Raw genomic sequence first — 21,937 nt, 5'->3', positions numbered from 1 at the left:
TAATTAAGGGCGCCGGAACAAAGATTTAATTTAAGGATCAGCTCATAATTATCAGCTATTATTGCTGCTTGTCTAGCGGTTATAACTCTTTGGCCTTCAACATGGGTTTCTATCACAGAGGGTAAGGAATTCTTCCAAGGGAATGATTTCTCTGAGAGAGCCTCATAGGTATTTTCAACTCTTGATGTGCACACCCATTTATTAAAATTGTTCTGTTTAACCCTTTCAAATTCAACATAATTCTGTCCTGGCTGTTTCCGTAAATTCTGCAACTTTTACCAATATGCCCCCGGAACTCATTCATAAGCACCCAGAATAGTGTTTTTTACCTCATCATAATCCATAGACACACCCTCTGACAGGGAAGCATAAACTTCCTGTGCCCGCCCAATCAGTTTACTTTACATGGATTACGTCCACTTTTCCTTTGGCCACTCGATTTGAGTTGCTATTTTCTCAAATGCCATGACGAATGCCTTTACATCCTTTCTCAAAATTTGGGAGGCCTATACATATTTAAACATATCTCCAATAGGATTTGGACTTCCGGTGGTGGCCATGCAGTAGATGGCTGTGGACCTGGTGGCTCCCGCGCGGGGATTTCTTTTCTTACCTAAAAGTCCCAACCGGGCTTTCTAACGCAATTCCGAAGTCCTGATTCCATCAGCAAAGGTGTCGGCAAACTTTTCAAGCGCTCCGATATGCATCCAACAAAGAATACCAGGGGGGAAAAAATGGCAGCAGACAGACAGAACCGCGAGGCTCTGGAGAGGGCGGTTGAAGGCGCAATGGTGGTGGACCTGGAGCTTGTGCCCTCAGTCAAAGATCTACGCCGCAATTAGAGCGTGTTATCAGGATATGCCCCGATCGGGGTACAGAACTGGCTAAACGCCATGCTGGTTTTAATAAAGTCAAGGCAGTTCTCCACAAGGTGTGAGTTTTGGAATGCTGTCTCTGGCCCATCTGTGGATAACCTTCCAGAAACAGGAATACTTCTTGGACACACCGGAGGAGGCGGACAGGTTTCTTTGAGACCAAGGGATTGGGAATTTGTAAATACGTTAAATTGTTAAAATGTTCTTGTTCTGAGGCACTTGGGATTGTGTTGTTAGTTTGATTGCTGTGTATTCTAAAACTGTTACTATGTTCCTCTATCCATCACTCTCCTTCCGGTTTTCCTTTTCATTCTAATGAGGCAGGACTGGTGTTCACGAGCTGGGGGAATGGGAAGGTATTTATTTACTTGGGCACATTTCTTGTTATTTGTCTGGGATCATGTATAGGTGTTTTGGCGGGGTCAGGGTAGTTGCGGACCTCGTGTGGAGCCCACCAGGCTGGTGTGAAAACCAGTAAACGGAAGAGATGTGGGGGACAAAATGATGTGAGGAGGGTAGGGTTTTGTATATTTCCTTGTTTTGGTTTAACTTGAGGATGCAACAGGATCTTGATCAATTAGGCCAGTGGGCCGACGAATGGCAGATGGAGTTTAATTTAGATAAATGTGAGGTGATGCATTTTGGCAGATCGAATCAGGCCAGGACCTACTAATGGTATGGCGTTGGGGAGAGTTATAGAACAAAGAGATCTAGGAGTACAGGTTCATAGCTCCTTGAAGGTGGAGTCGCAGGTGGACAGGGTGGTGAAGAAGGCATTCGGCATGCTTGGTTTCATTGGTCAGAACATTAAATACAGGAGTTGGGACGTCTTGTTGAAGTTGTACAAGACATTGGTACGGCCACACTTGGAATACTGTGTGCAGTTCTGGTCACCCTATTATATAAAGGATATTATTAAACTAGAAAGAGTGCAGAAAAGATTTACTAGGATGTTGCCGGGACTTGATGGTTTGAGTTATAAGGAGAGGCTGGATAGACTGGGACTTTTTTCCCTGGAGCGTAGGACGCTTAGGGGTGATCTTATAGAGGTCTATAAAATAATGAGGGGCATAGATAAGGTAGATAGTCAACATCTTTTCCCAAAGGTAGGGGAGTCTAAAACTAGAGGGCATAGGTTTAAGGTGAGAGGGGAGAGATTCAGAAGGGCCCAGAGGGGCAATTTCTTCACTCAGAGGGTAGTGAGTGTCTGGAATGGGCTGCCAGAGGTAGTAGTAGAGGCGGGTACAATTGTGTCTTTTAAAAAGCATTTAGATAGTTACATGGGTAAGATGGGTATAGAGGGTTATGGGCCAAGTGCGGGCAACTGGGACTAGCTTAATGGTAAAAACTGGGCGGCATGGACTGGTTGGGCCGAAGGGCCTGTTTCCATGCTGTAAACTTCTATGATTCTATGGGAGGGTGGGTATTGGGAAGGATTGTATGGGATAGTTGACGGTTTGAGTTTTGTAAAGGTGCGATGTGGAAGTTGATGGCAGTGGAAGACTAGCGTTGGCCCCATAAGGTCCGGCTTGAGGACCTGGGGGGTTTGGCTCAGGCAAAAATATGGGTGGTTGCTGATGGGGGGAGGGAGGGGCAGGTAAAAGGTTGTGCATATTAGCTCATCTGAAGAGCCTGAGGGCAGACTTGATGTTTCTCCAGGAGACTCATTTGAAGGTGGCAGACCAGACAAGACTGAGAAGAGGATTGGTTGGCCAGGTGTAGCACTCAGGTCTGGATATGAAGATGAGAGGAGTGGCCTTAGTAATATGTAGAAGGGTGTATTTTTCAATGAAGAGGTTCATTGCTGATTCGAGTGGTAGTCATGTGTTGGTGAGTGGGCGGTTGGAGGACTCCCCGGTTGCACTGTGCAATATATATGCCCCAAATTGGGACGATGTGGATTGTCCTTGGTCCCAGACTTAAGGCGGGATTCTCCGACCCCCTCGCTGGGCCGGAGAATCGCCAGGGGGCGGTGTGAATCCTGCCACCAGCCGAATTCTCCGGTGCCGGGGATTTGGCGGGGGCGGGAATCACGCCGCACCAGTCAGCAGCCGCTGACAGCGGCCCCCCAGGCGATTCGCCAGCCGGCGATGGGCCGAGCGGCCGCCCGTTTTAGGCCGGCCCCGCCAGCATAAATTAGACCTGATACTTACCGGCGGGACCTGGCTCTGTGGGCGGCCTCCGGGGTCCTTGGGCGGACACGGGGGGATCTGGCCCCGGGAGGTGCCCCGGCCCGCAATCGGGGCCCACCAATCCGTGGGCGGGCCTGTGCCGCGGGGGGGCACTCTTTCCCTCCGCACCGGCTGCTGTGGAGCTCCGCCATGGCCGGTGCGGAGTCGAACCCCCCTGCGCATGCACTGAGATGACGCCAGCACACGCTGGCGCTCCCGTGCATGCGCCAACTCACGGCAGCCGGCAGAGGCCCTTCGGCACCGGTTGGCGCGGCACCAAGCCCTTTCCGCACCGGTTGGCGCGGAGCCAACCCCGCCGACGCCGGCCTAGCCCCTGAAGGTGCGGAGGTTTCCGCACCTTCCGGGCGGCCCGACGCCGCAGTGGTTCACGGCACCCCTCGCCGCCAGGACCGCCCGCCCCATCGTATAGGGGAGCCTTTAATACAGCCTTGGATGGACTTGGACCGATCAAACCCTAGGTCTGGGAGGATGTCGGTGATGGCTGGGGAACTGTTGAATTTCATGCAGCTCATGGGGGGCGTAGATCCGTGGCGCTTTGGGAGGCCTAAGGCGAGGGAGTTTCTTTCTTTTCACACGTTCACAAGTGTTATTCCCGAATAGATTTTTTCATTTTAGACAAGTTGCTTATTCCTAGAGTTGCGGGGACAGAGTACCCTGCGATCGCGGTGTTTGCCCACGCCCCTCACTGGGTAGACCTGCGGGCGGAAACACCGTCCACTTGTAGACATCAGTGGAGATTGGATATTGGTCTCCTTGCGGATAAGGGAATATTTGAGAGATTGGAAGGTGTCATTCATAATTATATGGATCAGGACGACCCTGGTGAGATCTCCACTGTGGTGTTGTGGGAGGCACTGAAGGGTGTGGTTAGGGGAGACCGTATTTTGATCCGGGTGCATAGGCTAAGGGTGGAGCGAGAAGAGCAATCGAGGTTGGTGGAGGCAATCTGAGCAGTTGATCGCAGATTCCTGGAATCACAAGATGAAGCTATGTTAAGGGAGCGGCAGAGGCTCCAGATGGAGTTTAATTTGGTCACCTCAGAGGAGGTGGTGAGACAGGTGTGCAGAGCCAGGGGATTTATGAATGAACATGGGGAGAAGTCTGGTAGGATGCTCGCCCATTAACTAAGGAAGCAGAGGGCACTGATCTCCTTGATCCTGAAGCGGGACAAGGATCCCCTGCAATGTGGGTCTTACAGACCGATTTCCTTGTTAAATGTAGATGCCAAGGTGCTGGCGAAGGTCTTAGCCACGAGGATTGAGGATTGTGTGCCGCAGATCATCCATGAAGACCAGACGGGATTTGTGAAGGGGAGACAGTTGAACGCAAATGTGTGGAGGCTTTTGAACGTTATCATGATGCCGGCGAGGGAGGGGGAGGCAGAGATAGTGGTGGCGATGGACGCTGAGAAAGCCTTCGATAGGGTAGAGTGGGAGTACCTGTGGGAGGTGCTGAAGAGGTTTGGGTTTGGGGAGGGGTTTGTCAGGTGGGTTAGGTTGTTGTATGAGGTCCCAATGGCGAGTGTGGCCACAAACAGGAAGAGGTCCGAGTACTTTTGGTTGCCCCGAGGGACGAGACAGGGGTGTCCCTTATCCCCCCCTGCTCTTCGCACTGGCAATTGAACCCCTGGCTATGGCACTGAGGGAGTCAAGGAATTGGAGGGGGTTGGTGCGGGGTGGGGAGGAGCATAGGGTGTCGCTCTATGCGGACGACCTGCTGCTGTATGTGGCGGACCCGGTGGGAGGAATGCCAGAGGTAATGAGGATTCTGAGGGAATTCGGGGACTTTTCGGGGTACAAGCTCAACATGGGGAAGAGCGAGCTGTTCATAGTTCATCCAGGGGACCAGGAGAGGGAGATTGGCGAGCTCCCACTAAAAAAGGCGGAGAGGAGCTTCAGGTATCTGGGAGTCCAGATGGCCAGGAGCTGGGGGGCCCTGCATAGGCTTAATTTTACAAGGCTGGTGGAGCAAATGGAGGAGGAGTTCAAGGGGTGGGACGCGTTGCCGGTGTCCTTGGCGGGTAGGGTGCAGTCAATCAAAATGACGGTGCTCCCAAGGTTTTTGTTCCTGTTCCAGTGCCCCCCCGTGTTTATCCCGAAGGCTTTTTTCAGGCGGGTTAACAGTATAATGGGGTTTGTGTGGGCGCGAGGGACTCCGAGGGTGAGAAGGGTGTTCCTGGAGCGGAGTAGAGATAGGGGGGGACTGGCGCTGCCCAACCTCTGTGGATACTACTGGGCCGCCAATGTGACGATGGTGCGCAAGTGGGTGATGGAGGGGGAGGGGGCCGCATGGAAGAGGCTGGAGACGGCATCTTGTGTGGGTACGAGTCTGGGGGCGCTGGCAACGGCGCCGCTGCCGCTCCCTCCAAGGAGGTATACCACGAGCCCGGTGTTGGTGGCTGCCCTTAAGATTTGGGGGCAGTGGAAGCGGCACAGGGGAGAAGTGGGGGCCTCGGCGGGGACCCCACTACGGGGGAACCACCGGTTCACCCCAGGAAGAACAGGTGGAGGGTTTGTGGGGTGGCACAGGGCAGGGATACGAAAGTTGGGGACCTGTTTGTGGACGGGAAGTTCGCGAGCCTGGGTGAGCTGGAGGAGAAGTACGGGCTCTCCCCGGGGAACACCTTCAGGTACTTACAGGTAAAGGCGTTTGCTAGACGGCAGGTGGTGGAATTCCTGCGGCTACGGCAACTCACAGTACAGGACAGGGTGCTCTCGGGGGGGTGGGTGGGAGTGGGAAAGATCTCGGAAACTTACCAGGTGATGTAGGAGGAGGCCTCGGTGGTGGAGGTAAAAGGTAAGTGGAAGGAGGAGTTGGGAGAGGAAATTGAGGAAGGGACATGGGCAGACGCCCTGGGGAGGGTGAACTCTTCCTCATGGTGCGCGAGGCTCAGCCTCATACAGTTTAAGGTGCTGCACAGGGCACACATGACCGGGACAAGGATCAGTCGGTTTTTGGGGGGTGAGGACAGGTGTGTTAGGTGCTCAGGGAGCCCAGCAAACCACACCCATATGTTCTGGGCATGCCCAGCGCTGGAGGAATTTTGGAAGGGCGTAGCGCGGACGGTGTCGAGGGTGGTAGGATCCAGGGTCAAGCCGAGCTGGGGGCTCGCAATATTTGGGGTGGCAGAGGAGCCGGGAGTGCAGGAGGCGAAAGAGGCCGAATTCTGGCCTTTGCGTCCCTGGTAGCCCGACGAAGGATTCTTCTTCAGTGGAAGGATGCGAGGCCCCCAAGCGTGGAATCCTGGATCAACGATATGGCGGGGTTTATTAAGTTGGAGAGGGTGCAATTCGCCTTGAGAGAGTCGGTACAAGGGTTCTTTAGGCAGTAGCAACCGTTCTTAGACTTCCTGGCAGAGCGGTAGACATTGGTCAATGGCAGCAGCAACTCGGGGGGGCGGGGGGGGGGGGTTACATTTTTGTTTTTGTTATTTATACTGGAGGGTCTGAGGGGTTGTATATACTTGTTGTATTAAGTCGGGGTGTTAATGTTAATTTATTATTTATGTACAGGGGGGGAGGGGGGTATGGAGGGTTGTTTTTCTGGACTGTGTTTTGTACTTAAACCTGTTGGGTTTCTTTTTCATTTTGTTATTGATATTTTATGAAAACCCTTTAATAAAAATTATTATTTTTTTAAAACTAAGGAAGCAGATGGCTGCTAGGGTAATAGGTAGACGTAGGAGCACGGTGGGAGAGGTGGTCACGGACCCAGCACGTATCGAAGGCTATACCAATCGGAACCGCCACCGGGGGACCAACTGAGATGTAGAATCTTGGATGGTTTGGAGTTTCCAAAGGTGGGTCAGGCTAGAGTGCAAGGATTGGGGGCTCTGGTAGGTCTTCGAGAGCTGATTCAGGGAAGTCAGGGAAGGCCCCGGGACCGTACAGATTCCCAGCCGAATTTTATAAATGTTTTGGTATGCTGCTGGGTCTGTTAATGGTACAAATGTACACTGAAGCGCTGGAGGGAAATTCGCTCCCCCTACATTGTTGCAGGCTTCCATGTCCCTTATCCAAAAAAAGGACAAAGATACTGTGCAATGTGGATCGTCTGATTTCCCTCCTGAATGTAGATGCAAAGCTTCTGGCCAAAATTCTGGCCACCCGTATTGACAGATATGTACTGGAAGTGGTTGGAGGATCAAACTGGCTTTGTAAAAAGCAGAGTGTTGGTAACCAATATTCAGAGGTTGCTTGACATAATCATGATGCCCGCTGGAGGGAATGAGGTTGTGTTGTTAATGGATGCTGAGAAGGCATTCGACCGAATGGAATGGGCATACCTATTTGACATTTTGGACGATTTGGGTTTGGACTGGGTTAAACTGTTGTATGTAACCCCAAAGGCTCTCCAGCAATGGGGCTAGCTCTGACTATTTCACTCTGCAGCATGAGACAAGGCAGGGGTGCCCACTCTCTCCAATGCTATTCGCCCTTGCGATCGAGCTTTTGGCAATGGTTCTTCGGACGTCTGGAAAGTGGACGGCTATTTAACGGGGCGGGGGGGGGGGGGGGGGGGCAGGGGGGTTGAAACATCGGCTTTCTTTGTTTACGATGACCACCTACTGTATATTTCCAACCCCTTAGAATCAATTGATAAGATCCTGGGAATTTTGAGTGAATTCAGCTCCTTCTCTGGATACAAACTTAATACACCAAAGAGCGAGATGTTCTTGATTGGCTCCGGAGGGCGGGAGGGGTGTTTGAGTGGGCTCCCGTTTCACCTGGCTAGAAAGAGCTTTCGCTATTTGGGGATGCAGGTAATGTGGGATTGGGCCCAGCTTCACAAGCTCAATCTGTCATGCTTACTAGAGGGATGAAAGAGGATATTAAGATGGTGATCCAGCCGAGGTTCCTTTTTGTATTTCAGAACTTCCCTATCTTTGTACCAAAATCCTTTTTCAGAAAGTATATCAGGCTTGTCCTGGGCTTTGTGTGGGCGGAAAGGATTCCCCGTATTAAAGGAGTTTGTCTGGAGAGGAGTAGATGAGGGTGTGGCCTGGCCCTTCCCAATTTTCAAGATTACAAATGGGCTCTTAATATTGTCATGGTCCGAAGGTAGTTGTTGGACCAGGGGTTGGTATGGTGCAGAGTGGAGGAGGCCTCGTGTAGAGAGAATCCCTTAAGACCATTGGCTTCAGCTCCCCTTCCTTTTTCGCCGAGTAGGTACTCATCAAACCCAATGGTGGTTTCCACACTGAGGGTTTGGAACCAGAGACGGTTACATTTTGGCTTGCAGGGCATGTACAGGAAGGCTCCGATTATGGTAACCATAGATTCATTCCAGCAAACTTGGATGGCAGGCTTAAGGAATGGGACCGCTTGGGGATCAAATGTGAGGACCTGTTTTTGGGTGGGAAGTTTGCGGGCCTAACTGAGCTGATGGAGGCCTATCAACTGCCCAGCAGTAATGAGTTGAGGCATCCCCAGATAAGGGCTTTTTTGAGTAAAGAGTTGGGTTTGTTCCCAATGTTGCCGTCATTAGGTCTACAGGACAGGCTCCTTTCGGATGATGAGATTGGGGAGGGTAAGATCTTCAATGTGTATGCTGAGTTGGCCAGGAGGGAGGAAGTTTTGATGGTGATGGCACGGCAGAAATGGGTGGAGTATTTGGGAGGCACAGTGCAGGGCTGGATTTGGGAGGACGCATTGCGTAGGATTCATGCACCCACGTCGTGTGTTAGGCTCAGTCTTATGCAGCTTAATGTTGTGCACAAAGCACATATGACACCGGCTAGACTGAGCTGTTTCTTCCTGGAAGTGGCTGATCAATGTGCACAATGTGCCAGATCCCATGCAAACCATGTCCACATGTTCTGGTCCTGTGCAAAACTAGTGGGGTTTGGAAGGGTGTTACGGATGTATTGTCTCGGGTCGTGGGGGTGGTGGTCAAGCCTTCTCCATTTGTAGCTACCTTTGGTGTGTTTGAGGATCCTGGGGTGGAATTCTCTGAAAATGGGGCTATGTCCCCACGCCCGTGAGAAAATGGGCGCGAATCACTCTGGACTTTTCTGGAGAAGTCCTTCTCCATTTTGAAGGTGGCTTGCAGGGCCCCAGAGTGCTCCTTGCAACTCCGGTTGCCAATACGGGGTCCTGTACTTCCGGCCGCGGGTCTGCGCATGCAGGCGGCGGCCGCCTCCGTCGGTGGCCCCACGCAACATGGCGACCCACACAGCAAGCCGGCCCCAACAACATAGGCCTCCCACCAGTTTGCGCACGCCCACCAATCGGTGGCCATCAATCGCGAGCCTGGCCATCCTGGAGGCCCGCCCCCGGTGACGGATCCCCCCACTCCCCCACCAGGGTGGCAGCAGACTGGGTCCGCAGCTGCCACTCCGAGCTCCTGTCGGGTGGAACCATGAGTGAACCACGCCGCCGGGAACTCGACCAGCTGCCGGCTGAGAATTGCCACGGGAGCCTCTTTCAATATCCCCCGACTGGCGCTGCGCCGACCGCGCGCGCGTCTGGTGGCAATTCTCCGGTCCGTGGAGAATCGCAGGAAAGCGTCGGACCCGATCGCGGGTCTGACGCCCCATTCTCCGCCCCCGCACTGAACCCGATGTCGGCGTGGAGACTCGGAGAATCCCGCCCCTGGTGTCACGGTGGGAAAGAGGGCCAATGTCGTTGCTTTCGCCTCCCTACTGGCACAAAGGAGAACTTTGCTCAATTGGCAAGCCGTAGGACCGCCAAGCACTGGGTCATGGGTACGGGACCTTGCTGAGTTTCATCATTTGGAGAAAACAAGTTCGCCATTGGAGGTTCAGATGAGGGGTTCTCCGTGAGGTCGAAGCTGTTCATCGACTTTTTCAAGAACTACTTGAACATTGGGAGGGGTGGGAGGGTACTTTATTTTGTTTTGTTTTTTAAATTCTCTCTTTTTCTTAAGGATGTTGGCTACGTACTTGTATATATAGGGGGTTCCTGTTCTATTGTATTGTTACAGTGTTATATGTATTGTTAATATGTTATGCGGTGTCCATTGTTGTTTAGTGTTATGGATTGTTCCTGTTTTTGTGCTCTCTATATGCTTTGAATATATGTTCAATAAATTATCTGTCAATAAAATTTGGACTGTGAAGGGTTACTCCTCCCTCTTGACTTTCCTCATCTTCTGCCTTTAACTCAAAACTTTCAAGTTGATATTTTATTTCCACATCAAGTTACCTCACGCCAATTTGTTTTGGGAAGCCGTTTTTCAAATTCCCTCTCGTGCTCTAACTGCAATCAAACTCTCTCCAGATCTGTTTCTTCACCTGATGCTACACTACGTGGACTACTTGCTCGTGGGCTCTCCGTGTTTCTAACAGACCCAAGCACTCAACTTATACAAAATAGACGTGGTTTTCCCACCGTGTCGCACCCCTTGGGTGAATCGCAGGAGAGTCCCAAATCAGGCTCCGTGCCGGGTGCGAAGACTCGCGCTAGTCACCCGACCCGTGGTGCCCGCTCACTTAACTATCTGTTAGCCATATTCACCCGACGCCCGGGAGCCACCGGCCGCACCAGCGAGACCTCAACCGAGTGCCATTTAGGACTGGATTCCACAAGCGTTAAGCAGGTGTGATGGCACCTAGTGGTCTCTCAGGCCATTAGAGCCCCCCAGGTGGTCGAGGACAGGACAGCGTAGTACTCTGGCACTTCCCCTGGCATTCCATTGGCACTCGGGCACCTTGGCACTGCCAACCTGGCACCCTGGCAGTGCCACCCAGGCACCATGGTAATGTCAACCAGGGCCGGGAGGCTAAGCCCATGAAAGGGGAATGAGGGGAGATCTGAGGGGGCTGAGGAAAGATTGTTTGCGGGGGTGGGGGGTGAAGAAGGGGATCCTGAAGGTGGGGGCCCTGAAAGGGGAGGTGTAGAGATCAGGGTAATCTTTCAAATATGGCGTCCCTATCCATGATGAGCCGGTTGGCGAGATCAGCTCCCCAGTGCATGAAATCTCTCTGTGTGGTCTTGACTGTGAGGCCCGAGGCCCCAAATGGCTAGGTCCCATTGAATAGCGGTGTAATTCTTGGCATTGCAGCTGCCAAGAAACACTCTGCCAAACATGCCCAAAACCAAATTTTTTGGGGGTGAATCACTCCCCATATATCTCTGTCTTGTCTTTAACTGGCACCTCTACTTTTAATTTACTTGCCGATTCAATTAACTTGTCCTCCACCTAAAGAATAGCTTTACAGCTTCATAAGCCTCCTTGTAATGCTATTACAAACCTGGTGCTTTTTAAATATATACTGTACCTCAAATCGTTGCTGTCTATCATTCCAAAGATCCCGGAACTGAGCTCCCAAACTATGTCCCGGCCCCCTAGGCTAGTGTGCAGTCAATTCCAGCCTCACTTGACCAAGAGTTGCAACATAGGTGAAATTAATTTTATTTAAAATATCTGAAGTTCTCAGTTAAGCAATATAAACTAGTCACCAGGTTTGTAACTTTAAAACACACGTAACCTTTTATTATTTACAGTATTATAATTAAATGGACAGAAAATGTGACTGAACATCTACTACCCCTTTCCAACCCTCCACCCTTTCCTAACTTACCCCACTTTCTACACACACATACACAGACAAAAAGCACAGAGGGGAAAGAGTGGAGGAAAGGGAATGAAAATATTAATAAAAGTCAAAGGATAAGGATCTCTGATGCACTGGCATGATTTCTGGTTGGTATCTTTCTAGCAGTTCTTCCTTCTAGGCTTGAGATGATTTTCTCTGGCAAGGTTGTCTACTTAATTTGCAGACTCAGCATCATTTCAGGCACTCACTGCTTTCAGAACAATAGAGCAGTTCTTTCACTTCAGCAAGCAGGAGAGAGGGATCGTGTTCCTTTAATTTTCAAGGCCTAAACATTTCTGCTGAGTTCTCTTAGAAAGCATCATGCAGGAACCAATCAATGTCTGTTGTCCGGCAGAACACTGACCCTGGCCAACCCACCAGTTGCCAGTTAACCAATCGAAATAACCTGCTCCAAAGCTGGTTCCTAAGATCTATTTGGTACTGAGGAGTCTGGTTTCTTTTCTCCAAAATACAAAATCTGGGAACACAGTGTCCTGGCAAGCAGGCTGATTCAACTTTGAATCCAGCTCAAAGGTACAACCCGATTATGGGTCCACAGACCAAAATAATGAAAAGAAAAGAAATGGGAACAAAAGAAATAAACAGGAAGGACTCTTACAGTCATATTTAGTTTTAAGGCACCCCTGTACACTGCCTTGGGCCTATTTATATGTTAACGGCGCTATATAAATATTATAAATTGTTATGACATTATTATAGTAGACGATTTATAACTTGTGCTAAAAATTATTAATTGGTGCTTTTATCTGATTTCAGTAGCCATCCCTTCCATTGCAACCCAATACCAAGTATTTCAGGCGGCTCCGGGCACTAAGCTAATGGAAGATAGCAAAATGCACCCAATGGAACATGTTCTTAATCCTATTGCTGTGCAAACTGATCCAAATGGAGCAACCATCCTTCCTTCAGTTTCCACTCCTCCACCGTTTCAGGTTAAAAAAAAAAGCTTTTTCCTAAAGTACAATACTTTGTTATCTTTCTCTACAGTGTTGTGTGAGTGTAAACGCCTCTGCTTGCTCAGTTGATTTGTGCACTGCCCAGTATAACATTGAGCCATCCAAGCAAGGGAAATCTTTAGTTTGAGCAACAGTTACAGGCTGGATACTGCTGAATGATTGTTAACTTGAGCGAACAATGAGAAATTACCATGCCAGAGTCCTTTTTAATTATTAGTATCCAGTGACTCCTGGAGTAACATAATTGCATAGAATAGAACTGTAGTATACCTGTCCAGTGATTGAAGCAGTGATCTAATTTCAGAATCCCTGGGCGGGATTGCCCGTTCCACGGCGTGCCCCTGCTGGCAGAGGTATTCTCCGTCCCGCCAGCCAGCCAATGGGGTTTTCCATTGTGGGCAGCCCCACGCCGTCGGGAAATCCCCGGGTGTGGGTGAGCTGCCGGCGCAACGGAGAATCCAGCCCCCTATATTCAGGTGTACAGGTGGCCTGACTATTTCCAATTCCTGTTATCAGTATTAATTGTTATATTGCTATTTATTATTTTTTTAACCACATTGCAAATCCATAACACTCTTTTTGCTCCCTTGTAGACTCGGCCAATAACTCCAGTATACGCAATGGCCTCCAATATTCAACGAATTCCCACAGCTGGGTTCTATGGGGCAAGTTATGTACCGATTGCAGCTCCTGCTTCTGCTGCCACTATGGCAACACTGCAAAAGAACGCTGCCACTGCTGCGGCAGTGGCTGCCTATGGAGGATATGCCGGCTACGTACCACAGGCATTCCCTACAGCGACCTTTCAAGTCCCTCTACACGATTTCTACCAAACTTATTAGGATTTTCTAACAACAACATTATTGTAGTGAAGGAATACACTGGTATTTATGAAGAAACAAAAACATAGTTTGATGTGAAAGATTCTTTTTTTTTAGGACTTCAGCAAACGTCACACCAAAAACTATGCGAAAGAGAGACAAATGTTTTTAAAAGTGCTATTTGTTAGTAAATTGTGAAAAGCATGTTTTAAGAATTTTTGAAGATTATAACCTTTTGGTAGAACTAATTCTATGCATTTTTGTTATGGAAACACTTTAAAAATTCCTTACTTTTAGCAGATACTAAAAATCTTCCGTCCATAAGGCTTGAACATTTTGAATTTGGACATCTAAAAGCTAGAAAAGGGTATGGATTTTGATGTGTTAATCCTATGAAGGTTTTGTGCGACTTGTTCACTCCAGTTATCTACCCTATTTGGTGCCTTCAAGAAAATATCGGCCTTAAACTGGATTACAGTGCGTGTAAATAAATATTAGTCAATGTTTAATCCATATACTGTATAACCAAACATCAGCCTGTCATTTTCTAACTGGTCACCAAGAATTATGTATGATACTGGAAAGACTTATCTGAATATGTTGCTCCTAGGGCGAGCAAGACTATTTTTGTTTCTTTAAATTCCGCTAGGGAACAGTCCTAGAGCTCCAGTACTAAAGAATTGGATTGTCAGCTATGAAGCCTAAATTTGATTTCTAGTTTATTGATCTTCACAATTTGGCCTTTTCAAAAACTGAATTTCACCAGCTTCAGACTAGTTGTTCATGGTATTGACCTTGACAGAATTGTTTTATGTATCCAGTGTTCGCTCCACATGACTGAGGAAGAAAGTATATATCTGTGTTTATCTCTTGGGATAGGATATGGGTACTCTTAAAAGAGGAAGGAAAGCATGGGAAAGGAATACCCATGGCAGCGTTACACAATCATCGTTGAGGGTAAATTATTATCCACTTAACAAACACAAGGGGGCTGAACCATAAAGGATATTAGGTATGATATTAAATAGAAAATAAACCAATAGTGGTATGCTCAATATAGTGTAAGTTTTGCTTTCCTTTGCAATGCTCTTTATTTTTCTATGTGTCCTGCTTTAAGTTCAGTAGTATGATGCTGGATTTTTGGGCAAGGCCCAAAGTAGGCCTTGTTGGCATGAAGTGCTATATTAATAACTTTTATCATGTTAAAGAAAATTCCTAGCTGATTTGAGGTGGTAATGTAGTTTGGGTAGTCGTGTTGTTGTATTTGGTTCTGTGTAACAAATTAGATTGTGTGTATATATATTATGTTTTAATATAAGTTTATGAGCAAATGGCTTTTATGGTGCAGCAGCATGTGATATGTGGTTTACCACAGGATTTTATCAATTTATTTCAATGCTGTTGGAAAAAAAAAGAAGAAATGTAATATTATAGTAGGAACTAAATATATTGTTGCAGTGTTTCAATGGCCTGTTTAAAGGCTTTCAAAAGAAAAGTCTATTTTAAATAGTGTCATGGTACTCAGTAAAACCTGCATAATGTGACCCCATGATTTGGGCTGACCAAAAGAAACTGCTGATAATAACAGCCTGATATCCAATTGAGCTGCATTCATTGTTTTAACCTGGGAAAATGATTGTTCAAAGTGTTGTGGATTAATATGGGGTTTTAGGTAACAGCTTTGGCCATTTTACTCTAACACTCACTACTGTTATAGAATGGAAGTTCCTTCATTATACTGCTTGCATATAATGATAAACTACCACAAACACTAATGACAACTGTTTAGGGGCACCATTTTGAAGACAAACTATAATCACTTAATTTTTAAATGTTCCACATCCGCTTTCACCTTCTCATTCTGATGGGAAGACAGAATACTCCACCTACTGTAGGATGGCATTTAAAGGCAGCTGTTTCATGTGTCAGTATTGCCTTGATTTCTCAGCTCTGATCATCTAGAGAGCTATTTGCCTTGCGTCTAAATCACATTGAAGTTTTTATGCACATTCTATATATCCATACATCACACATTTTCTTAATTTTTCTTTTTGCAAGTCTCATTGTTTTTGTTATTCTCAGAATCTCACCAGAAATATCTCAGTTATCACTGATTCTTTGAAACCTATTGTGCAATAGCATATGAAGCCCTAAATCACAACATTGGGCAGGGCCACCCAAGATCAGGAACAGAGACAAACAGGGCCCAAAAATGTTGGCATCAGCTGGTGTGACAGTTTCCCAGCACCACTCCCAGTGTTGACCCTGTTGGGGAGGCAGATTTGGGGTCAGCAAGGTCACCTGCTCCCAACCTTGTTAGCAATAGACAATAAAGGTCAACCAGAAAATCAGAGTTCCTGACACAACAGGGGACCGTTCAACTCCCTGCTCTCCTGGCAGACCTACAGGCTCTTTCTACCTGCCTGGGTATGGGTGGAGACAAAGGTCACACTGCAAAAGGTTTTCCTCCCCATAATGGTGGCCTGGTTGCTTTTTGCATTTTAATTCACATTTTTCAGAGACTTGCTGGGAGGGCACCTTCACCTTGATGCGCTCTAGTTTCAAGGTCAGTCCTTCAGCTTCGAGAGCCGCTCTTAATGGGACAGAGCTGTCTCCATGGCAATTATGAGGGTGTCCTGGTCAAAATCCCTGGGGGGTGGTGGGACGTTTTGTTTTAGGACCTGGAAATAGCTTTGATTCCTGTTTCCCACCTCTGAATCGAAAATTCAGCCCATTGTATTTCCTACACTTGATTTTATTTTTAAAGGGTTGTACAATTCACCAGAAATGACAGGAATTCTGATTCCCAGAAACCTGCTTCCTGTTTACATAGCACAGTATTGGACCTGGTAAGCACCAAGCAAGGAATGGCACATGGACATTACTTCCTTACTATCGACACTAATAGGACAGTAAGCTTACTGTTTTGCGCAAAAATTTATCATTGTTAAAATGAGGCTTGAATCATGAAACCAACATTACAGAATTCCAATGTCATAGGCACTTAAACAACACTCCCACGGTGAACAAAGCACTCCCTTTACCCAGTTATTTCATTCAGTAATGCTGTTAAATGCCTGGGGAAAGCTATGGGTACCTGAGTAAATTGTTCCCTTTAGTGGAGCCCAAACTTAAAAGGAATAAAGTTTTAATTGTTTCACAGGTAGGCTTTACCCAGACAATCTGTTAAGACATTACGCAGTACTGTTCGAACAATACTTTTAATGGGCCTATCCCTCTGTTCCTAGACCTGACATATTGGATTCAAAATTCTTAACATTAGGGCAAATTCCCTGCATGCATTTGGTACAAGCATTTTTAAAAATCATGATTTATTCAGTTACCAACAAAATGGATACTGCTGCTAGAAAGCTAAAAGGTAACCTTCCTCGAATTATAAATGCCTTAGATCCTTAAAACAAATATTCATTTTCAAAGGGTGTCTACTGTATCTTTTGCTTATTCTATATGATAAATACCTTTTTATTAATATACAAAGTATCCAGGGTAACACCACTAGATCAGAGCACAAGAAGTTGTCCAAAAATATATTTTTTAGTTATTTTATTATCTTATAAAGAAGAAAGTGGGGTATGGTGAGATTTTGAGATTCCTTTTATTGCGAAATACGTTTATTTGGCTACTGAGTTTTGCTTTTCTGGATAGTCTTTCGTAGCCCGGTTAAGTAAACAGAATGTAGATGTATTTAAATAAAATATTATTTAACTTGCAAGACACATTCTAGTCCAGTTAGAGGTGGGAGAGTTCCTTGAAGAAAAAAACAAAGGGTTTCGAGTAGTCAGGTAGCAAAAGTTTTCATGTATTTTTATTTGCTTCTCTTTGTGAAAAGAAGGACCTAACAACAATCTCGCAAGGCCAAGTATTGATTATTTGTTAATGGCAGAGGCCTGTAAAAAGACCAAGGAACCTGTTGGTTAGGATCCATACTTCTGCTATTCTGTTTTAGCCATTTCATTCAAACAACATTTTTAAATATTTCAGCTGAAAATGTTGACCTGGTGCGTTTAAAAGAACAGGTATACGTAGACAAAACTTTTTAAACTAGTGTGCCTTATTAGCAAACAACTGCATTACCATCAGGTGTTTGAGATCTTCAGCTATATATTTTCTATTTTCCTTGTGTTTTAAAAGCTTGAGTTTATTCTGTTGCGTTTATATTTCTAAAGCAGTAGTTAATAAAGCATTATGAAACCCATTGGTCTGATTGTGTTGTGTTGGACATGTCATTAATTAAATCGATTTCTCAATTTGAGTTCAATAATATCGGGCAATGGACAGCAATGGGAATGGAGAGCTGGTATGTTATCACAATAGGCAAAATTAAAATGTCTGGGCCATTGCCAAAATAACAAGATTGGCTCTGTAAAATCAAATCATCGCGGTGGGTTGTTCTAATTCATGACAAAATTAACGACATAAATCATATTTTCATTTTATTTCTTTTATAACCAATTAAACTGGGAATGTAACTGAAGCACAAGTATGATGTTTGTTCTGGTTTTCATATTAACTGGAACTTGTATGATGTCCAGGGTGCTGAAAACGCAGAGAACAAAGGTCCCAGCAATTACACTGGGATCACGCTCAGTCAGAGTCCCCACTGCTGATCCTGTCAGCTACGGGAACTATTGGGGGCAAACCTCAGGCACTTACCTGACCAGGGGAGCTGGGAATCATAGTCTTGGGGCATGGATCCAAGGGTCTCACACGCACCAAAACAATTTACTGCATGCTCAGCCACCTCCATCCACTTTGCATAACCCATCCTCATCACAGCCCTCCCCCTATCCATCCCCCGCCCCACCCTTTTGCAGGAATCCCTGGGGATTCAGGTATCACCCTAAGCCTGGATTCCCAAAGTGAATCCCATTAGCACGGTAGCATAGTGGTTAGCACAGTTGTTTCACAGCTCCAGGGTCCCAGGTTCGATTCCCGACTTGAGTCACTGTCTGTGCAGAGTCTGCACGTTCACCCCATGTCCGTGTGGGTTTCTCCGGGTTCCCCGGTTTCCTCCCACAATCCAAAGATGTGCAGGTTAGGTGGATTGGCCATGCTAAATTGCCCTTAGTGTCCAAAAGTTGGGTGGGGTTACTGGGTTACAGGGATAGGGTGAAGGTGTGGGTTTGGGTAGGGTACTCTTTCCAAGGGCATGTGCAGACTCGATGGGCTGAATGGCCTCCTTCGGTACTGTGAATTCTATGATTACAATCATTCCCGAGGTCAGTACACCTCTTGTTACTGGGCATGTCAAATCATAAAACTCCATTGGGCTTCTTGGAGCCTGGGGGTGCAGGAAGTCTCTACTCTTAACCTGCTTGGGATGCATTGAGGATCTATACCAAAGGCTAAAAGCAGCTTTTTGGTAAGGTTGGAAACTACCAGAGTAGCTGAGCAATTATAGGGCCTCTGTTTCTAAACAGGAAGCAAAGATTTGTACGGCATCTTTCCCAATGCACTTTACAACCTATTCACTTGTAAAATAGTAAGTAGAGCTGTCAATTGTCAACAGCACAATCCCACAAGACCAGATCATCTGTGTACATGCTGTTGATTAAATGTTGACCAGAATACTGAGTGAACAGAACTCATTTGCTCTTCTTTGAAGCAGTACAATAGGAACTTTTATTTAAGAAGGCATTCAGAGCTTTAATTTAATATCTTTTCGAAAAGACAGCACCTCCATTTATGCCACGCTCCCACTAGAGAGTCAGCCAAGATTTTATATTCTACTCTCTACAGTGGGACCTGAACCACCACCTTCTGATGCAAATGGAAAATTCTACAAACTGATCCAGAGCTGATGTGACATACAATGCCACATAGATGCAGCTGCTTGGACTTTGCAACTGAAGCATTAAGAAATTGTTGGAATATATCATTTTCAAACAGCAGCAGGGGGAACACAGGTTAAATTTCACTCCTGTATTGACTCCATTTCATGAGTGATGCTTTTGTAGACAACTGTAAACTTTCAGCAAATCAACATCTGGACCGGGGAAGAAAACACCAAACATTGCTTTTTGTGTGCAATCAAATTGGAGCCATGTCTGATTTTCCAAAGAAATAATTTAAAAAGTAACAATAACAACAACAATAAGAATATGCATTTACATAGCCTTTAATGTAGAAAATTTCTGGAAGTGCCTCTGAGTGAGGACACTTGAAAGAAAGTTTTTTAAAAATTAATTTTATTTGCCATATTTTTATCATTTTCGCCACACAAAAAAGAAACGGAAACAAAACAACCCCAACAATAAAAAACATAAAACAGAAGAGAAAGCAGTTCCCAAGGGCAGCACGGTGGTGCAGTGGTTAGCACTGCTGCCTCACAGCACCAAGGCCCCAGGTTTGATCCTGGCTCTTGGTCATTCTTCGTGTAGAGTTTGCGTGGGGTTCGCCCCCACAACCTAAAGCTGTGCAGGGTAGGTGGATTGGTCACGTTAAATTGCCCCTTAATTGGAAAAAATGATTGGCTACTCTAAATTATTTTTTTTAAAAGCAGTTCCCCCTGCCCACCTCCACTCCCCCCTCAACATTCAACGGCAATCAACTCGCAAAAGTGCATAATAAACAAATCCCAAGAATTGTAGAACCTCTCCTTCGCCGCCCCGCATCTCAAACTTCACCTTCTCCAGGGTCAAAAGCTCCAGCAGGTCCCCCCGCCATGCCAAGGCGCAGGGTGGAGAGACTGACCTCCACTCCAACAGGACCCGCCTACGAGTGATCAACGAGGCGAAAGGTAAAACGTCTGCCCCTGCACTCGCCTGCAACTCGGGCCGGTCCGACACCCGAAAATGGCATCCAGGGGACCGGGCTCTACATCCATAAGTAAAACCTCCGATAGAGTGCTAAATACCTCCCGCCAATATCTTTCCAACTTTGGGCAGGACCAAAACATGTGAACGTGATTTTCGGGGCCCTTCCACACCGTTCACAAACATCCTCCACCCCTCAAATAGCAGGCCTATTCTCAATTTTGTGAGCTGCGCCCTATACATGACTTTCAACTGTGTCAGCCCAGCCTCGCAAACAGGGTTGAGGCATTTACCCTTGCAACACCTCACACCACAGTCCCTCTTCCATCGGCACCACCCCCCACCCCCACCACCTCCTCCCACATAGCTTTAATCCCCTCAAAAGACACCCTGTCCAGCAGGATCCTCCCGTAGATCGCCGAAGCAACCCCCTTCTCCAACTGCCCCCCCCCCCCCCCCCCCCCCCCCCCCGCTGATAGCACCGCCTCCAGCAATGAGGAGAACGGCGCTTTCTAGAAAGTCGGGGAACCCTTTCATGCAAAATCTCAAACATGCAGGTATCTAAAGCCTTCCCCCTGCACCAACCCGTACTTATCCCCCAGCTCTTCCAAGCTCACGAATCGTCCCCCAAACAGATGCTTCATTTCCTTAATTCACCCTCTCGTCCCATCACCAAAACCCCACATCCATCCCCCCCGGCTCGAACCCATGATTCCCGCTAATCGGCATCCCCCTGACCCAGCTCCCAGCTTAAAATGTACCTAAACTGCCTCCAGATCTTCAAAGTGGCCACCACCACCAGACTCACCGAGTACTTCCCCGGTGCCATCAGGAGCGGCACCATTGCCAGCGCCCGCAACCCCTACACGAGCCCTCCTCCATCTTAACCCATCGGGTCTCCTCCTCTTTGGTCCAGCCCCGCACCTTCTCCACATTCGCCACCTAATACATTTGGGAGGCCTAGCCCCGCCTGTCACCCTCTCTGCAAGAACACCCTCCTAAGTTGGCCACTTCCCCCCCCACCGCCCCCCCCCCCCCCCGCCCAAATAAACAAGATCAATTTGTCCACCCCCTTGAAGAAGGATTTTGGTTAACAAAAACGTCAGGCACTGGAATAGGAACAATATTTTGCGGTAACACATTGATTTTAACTGCCTGCACCCGCTCTGCCAATGACATATGGAGGTTGTCCCACCTTCCCAAATCCGCCTTCACCCTCCCCACCAAACTAGTAAAATTGTACCTTTGGAGCCTTCCCCCAAGTCCCGAGCCACCTGCACCCCCAAGTAACTAAAGTGGGTTGCCGCCCGACAAAATGGCAGCCCCCCCACTCCTATTCCCGCTGGGAGACCATGAAATAATCGCTCTTGCCTAGGTTCAATTTATACCCTGAGAACGACTCAAATCTTTCGAGCAGCCCCCATTATACTCCCCACCGACGTGCTCGGTTCTGAAATGTACAATAACAGATCATCGGCATATAAGGATTCTCTATGCTCCACGCACCTTCATTATTTCCTTCCACCACCCTGAGCTCCTTAGCGCAATGGCCAAAGGCTCAATAGCCAGTGCAAACAGCAGGGGGGACATAGGACACCCGTGCCTCATACCCCGATTCAGAGCAAAGCACCCCAAATTCATATTAATGCGAACACTCGCCATCCGCTCCTTGCATAACAGCCGTACTCACTCCACGAACCTCAGCCCGATTCCAAATCTTTTCGATACTGATATCA

The 21,937-nt window shown here is 47.5% G+C and overlaps 1 protein-coding gene across 18 annotated transcripts in view; it reads left to right on the top strand.

The window, feature by feature from the left end:
• The window catches only part of rbm47 (RNA binding motif protein 47), a 367,449-nt gene extending 349,808 nt beyond the window's left edge, over positions 1–17,641 (top strand). For all 18 annotated transcript variants that reach the window (XM_072496611.1, XM_072496610.1, XM_072496618.1 and 15 more), the window contains 2 exons: positions 12,405–12,580; positions 13,198–17,641. In XM_072496611.1, the coding sequence (XP_072352712.1) occupies positions 12,405–12,580; positions 13,198–13,446 (425 nt within the window). In that variant the 3' untranslated portion in view covers positions 13,447–17,641. The remainder of the gene's footprint in view (positions 1–12,404; positions 12,581–13,197) is intronic.
• Positions 17,642–21,937: the final 4,296 nt, after the last annotated feature.

This window comes from Scyliorhinus torazame, chromosome 3 (assembly GCF_047496885.1).
Source record: "Scyliorhinus torazame isolate Kashiwa2021f chromosome 3, sScyTor2.1, whole genome shotgun sequence".
NCBI lineage: Eukaryota > Metazoa > Chordata > Chondrichthyes > Carcharhiniformes > Scyliorhinidae > Scyliorhinus > Scyliorhinus torazame.
This window is presented reverse-complemented; position numbering and strand designations above follow the sequence as displayed.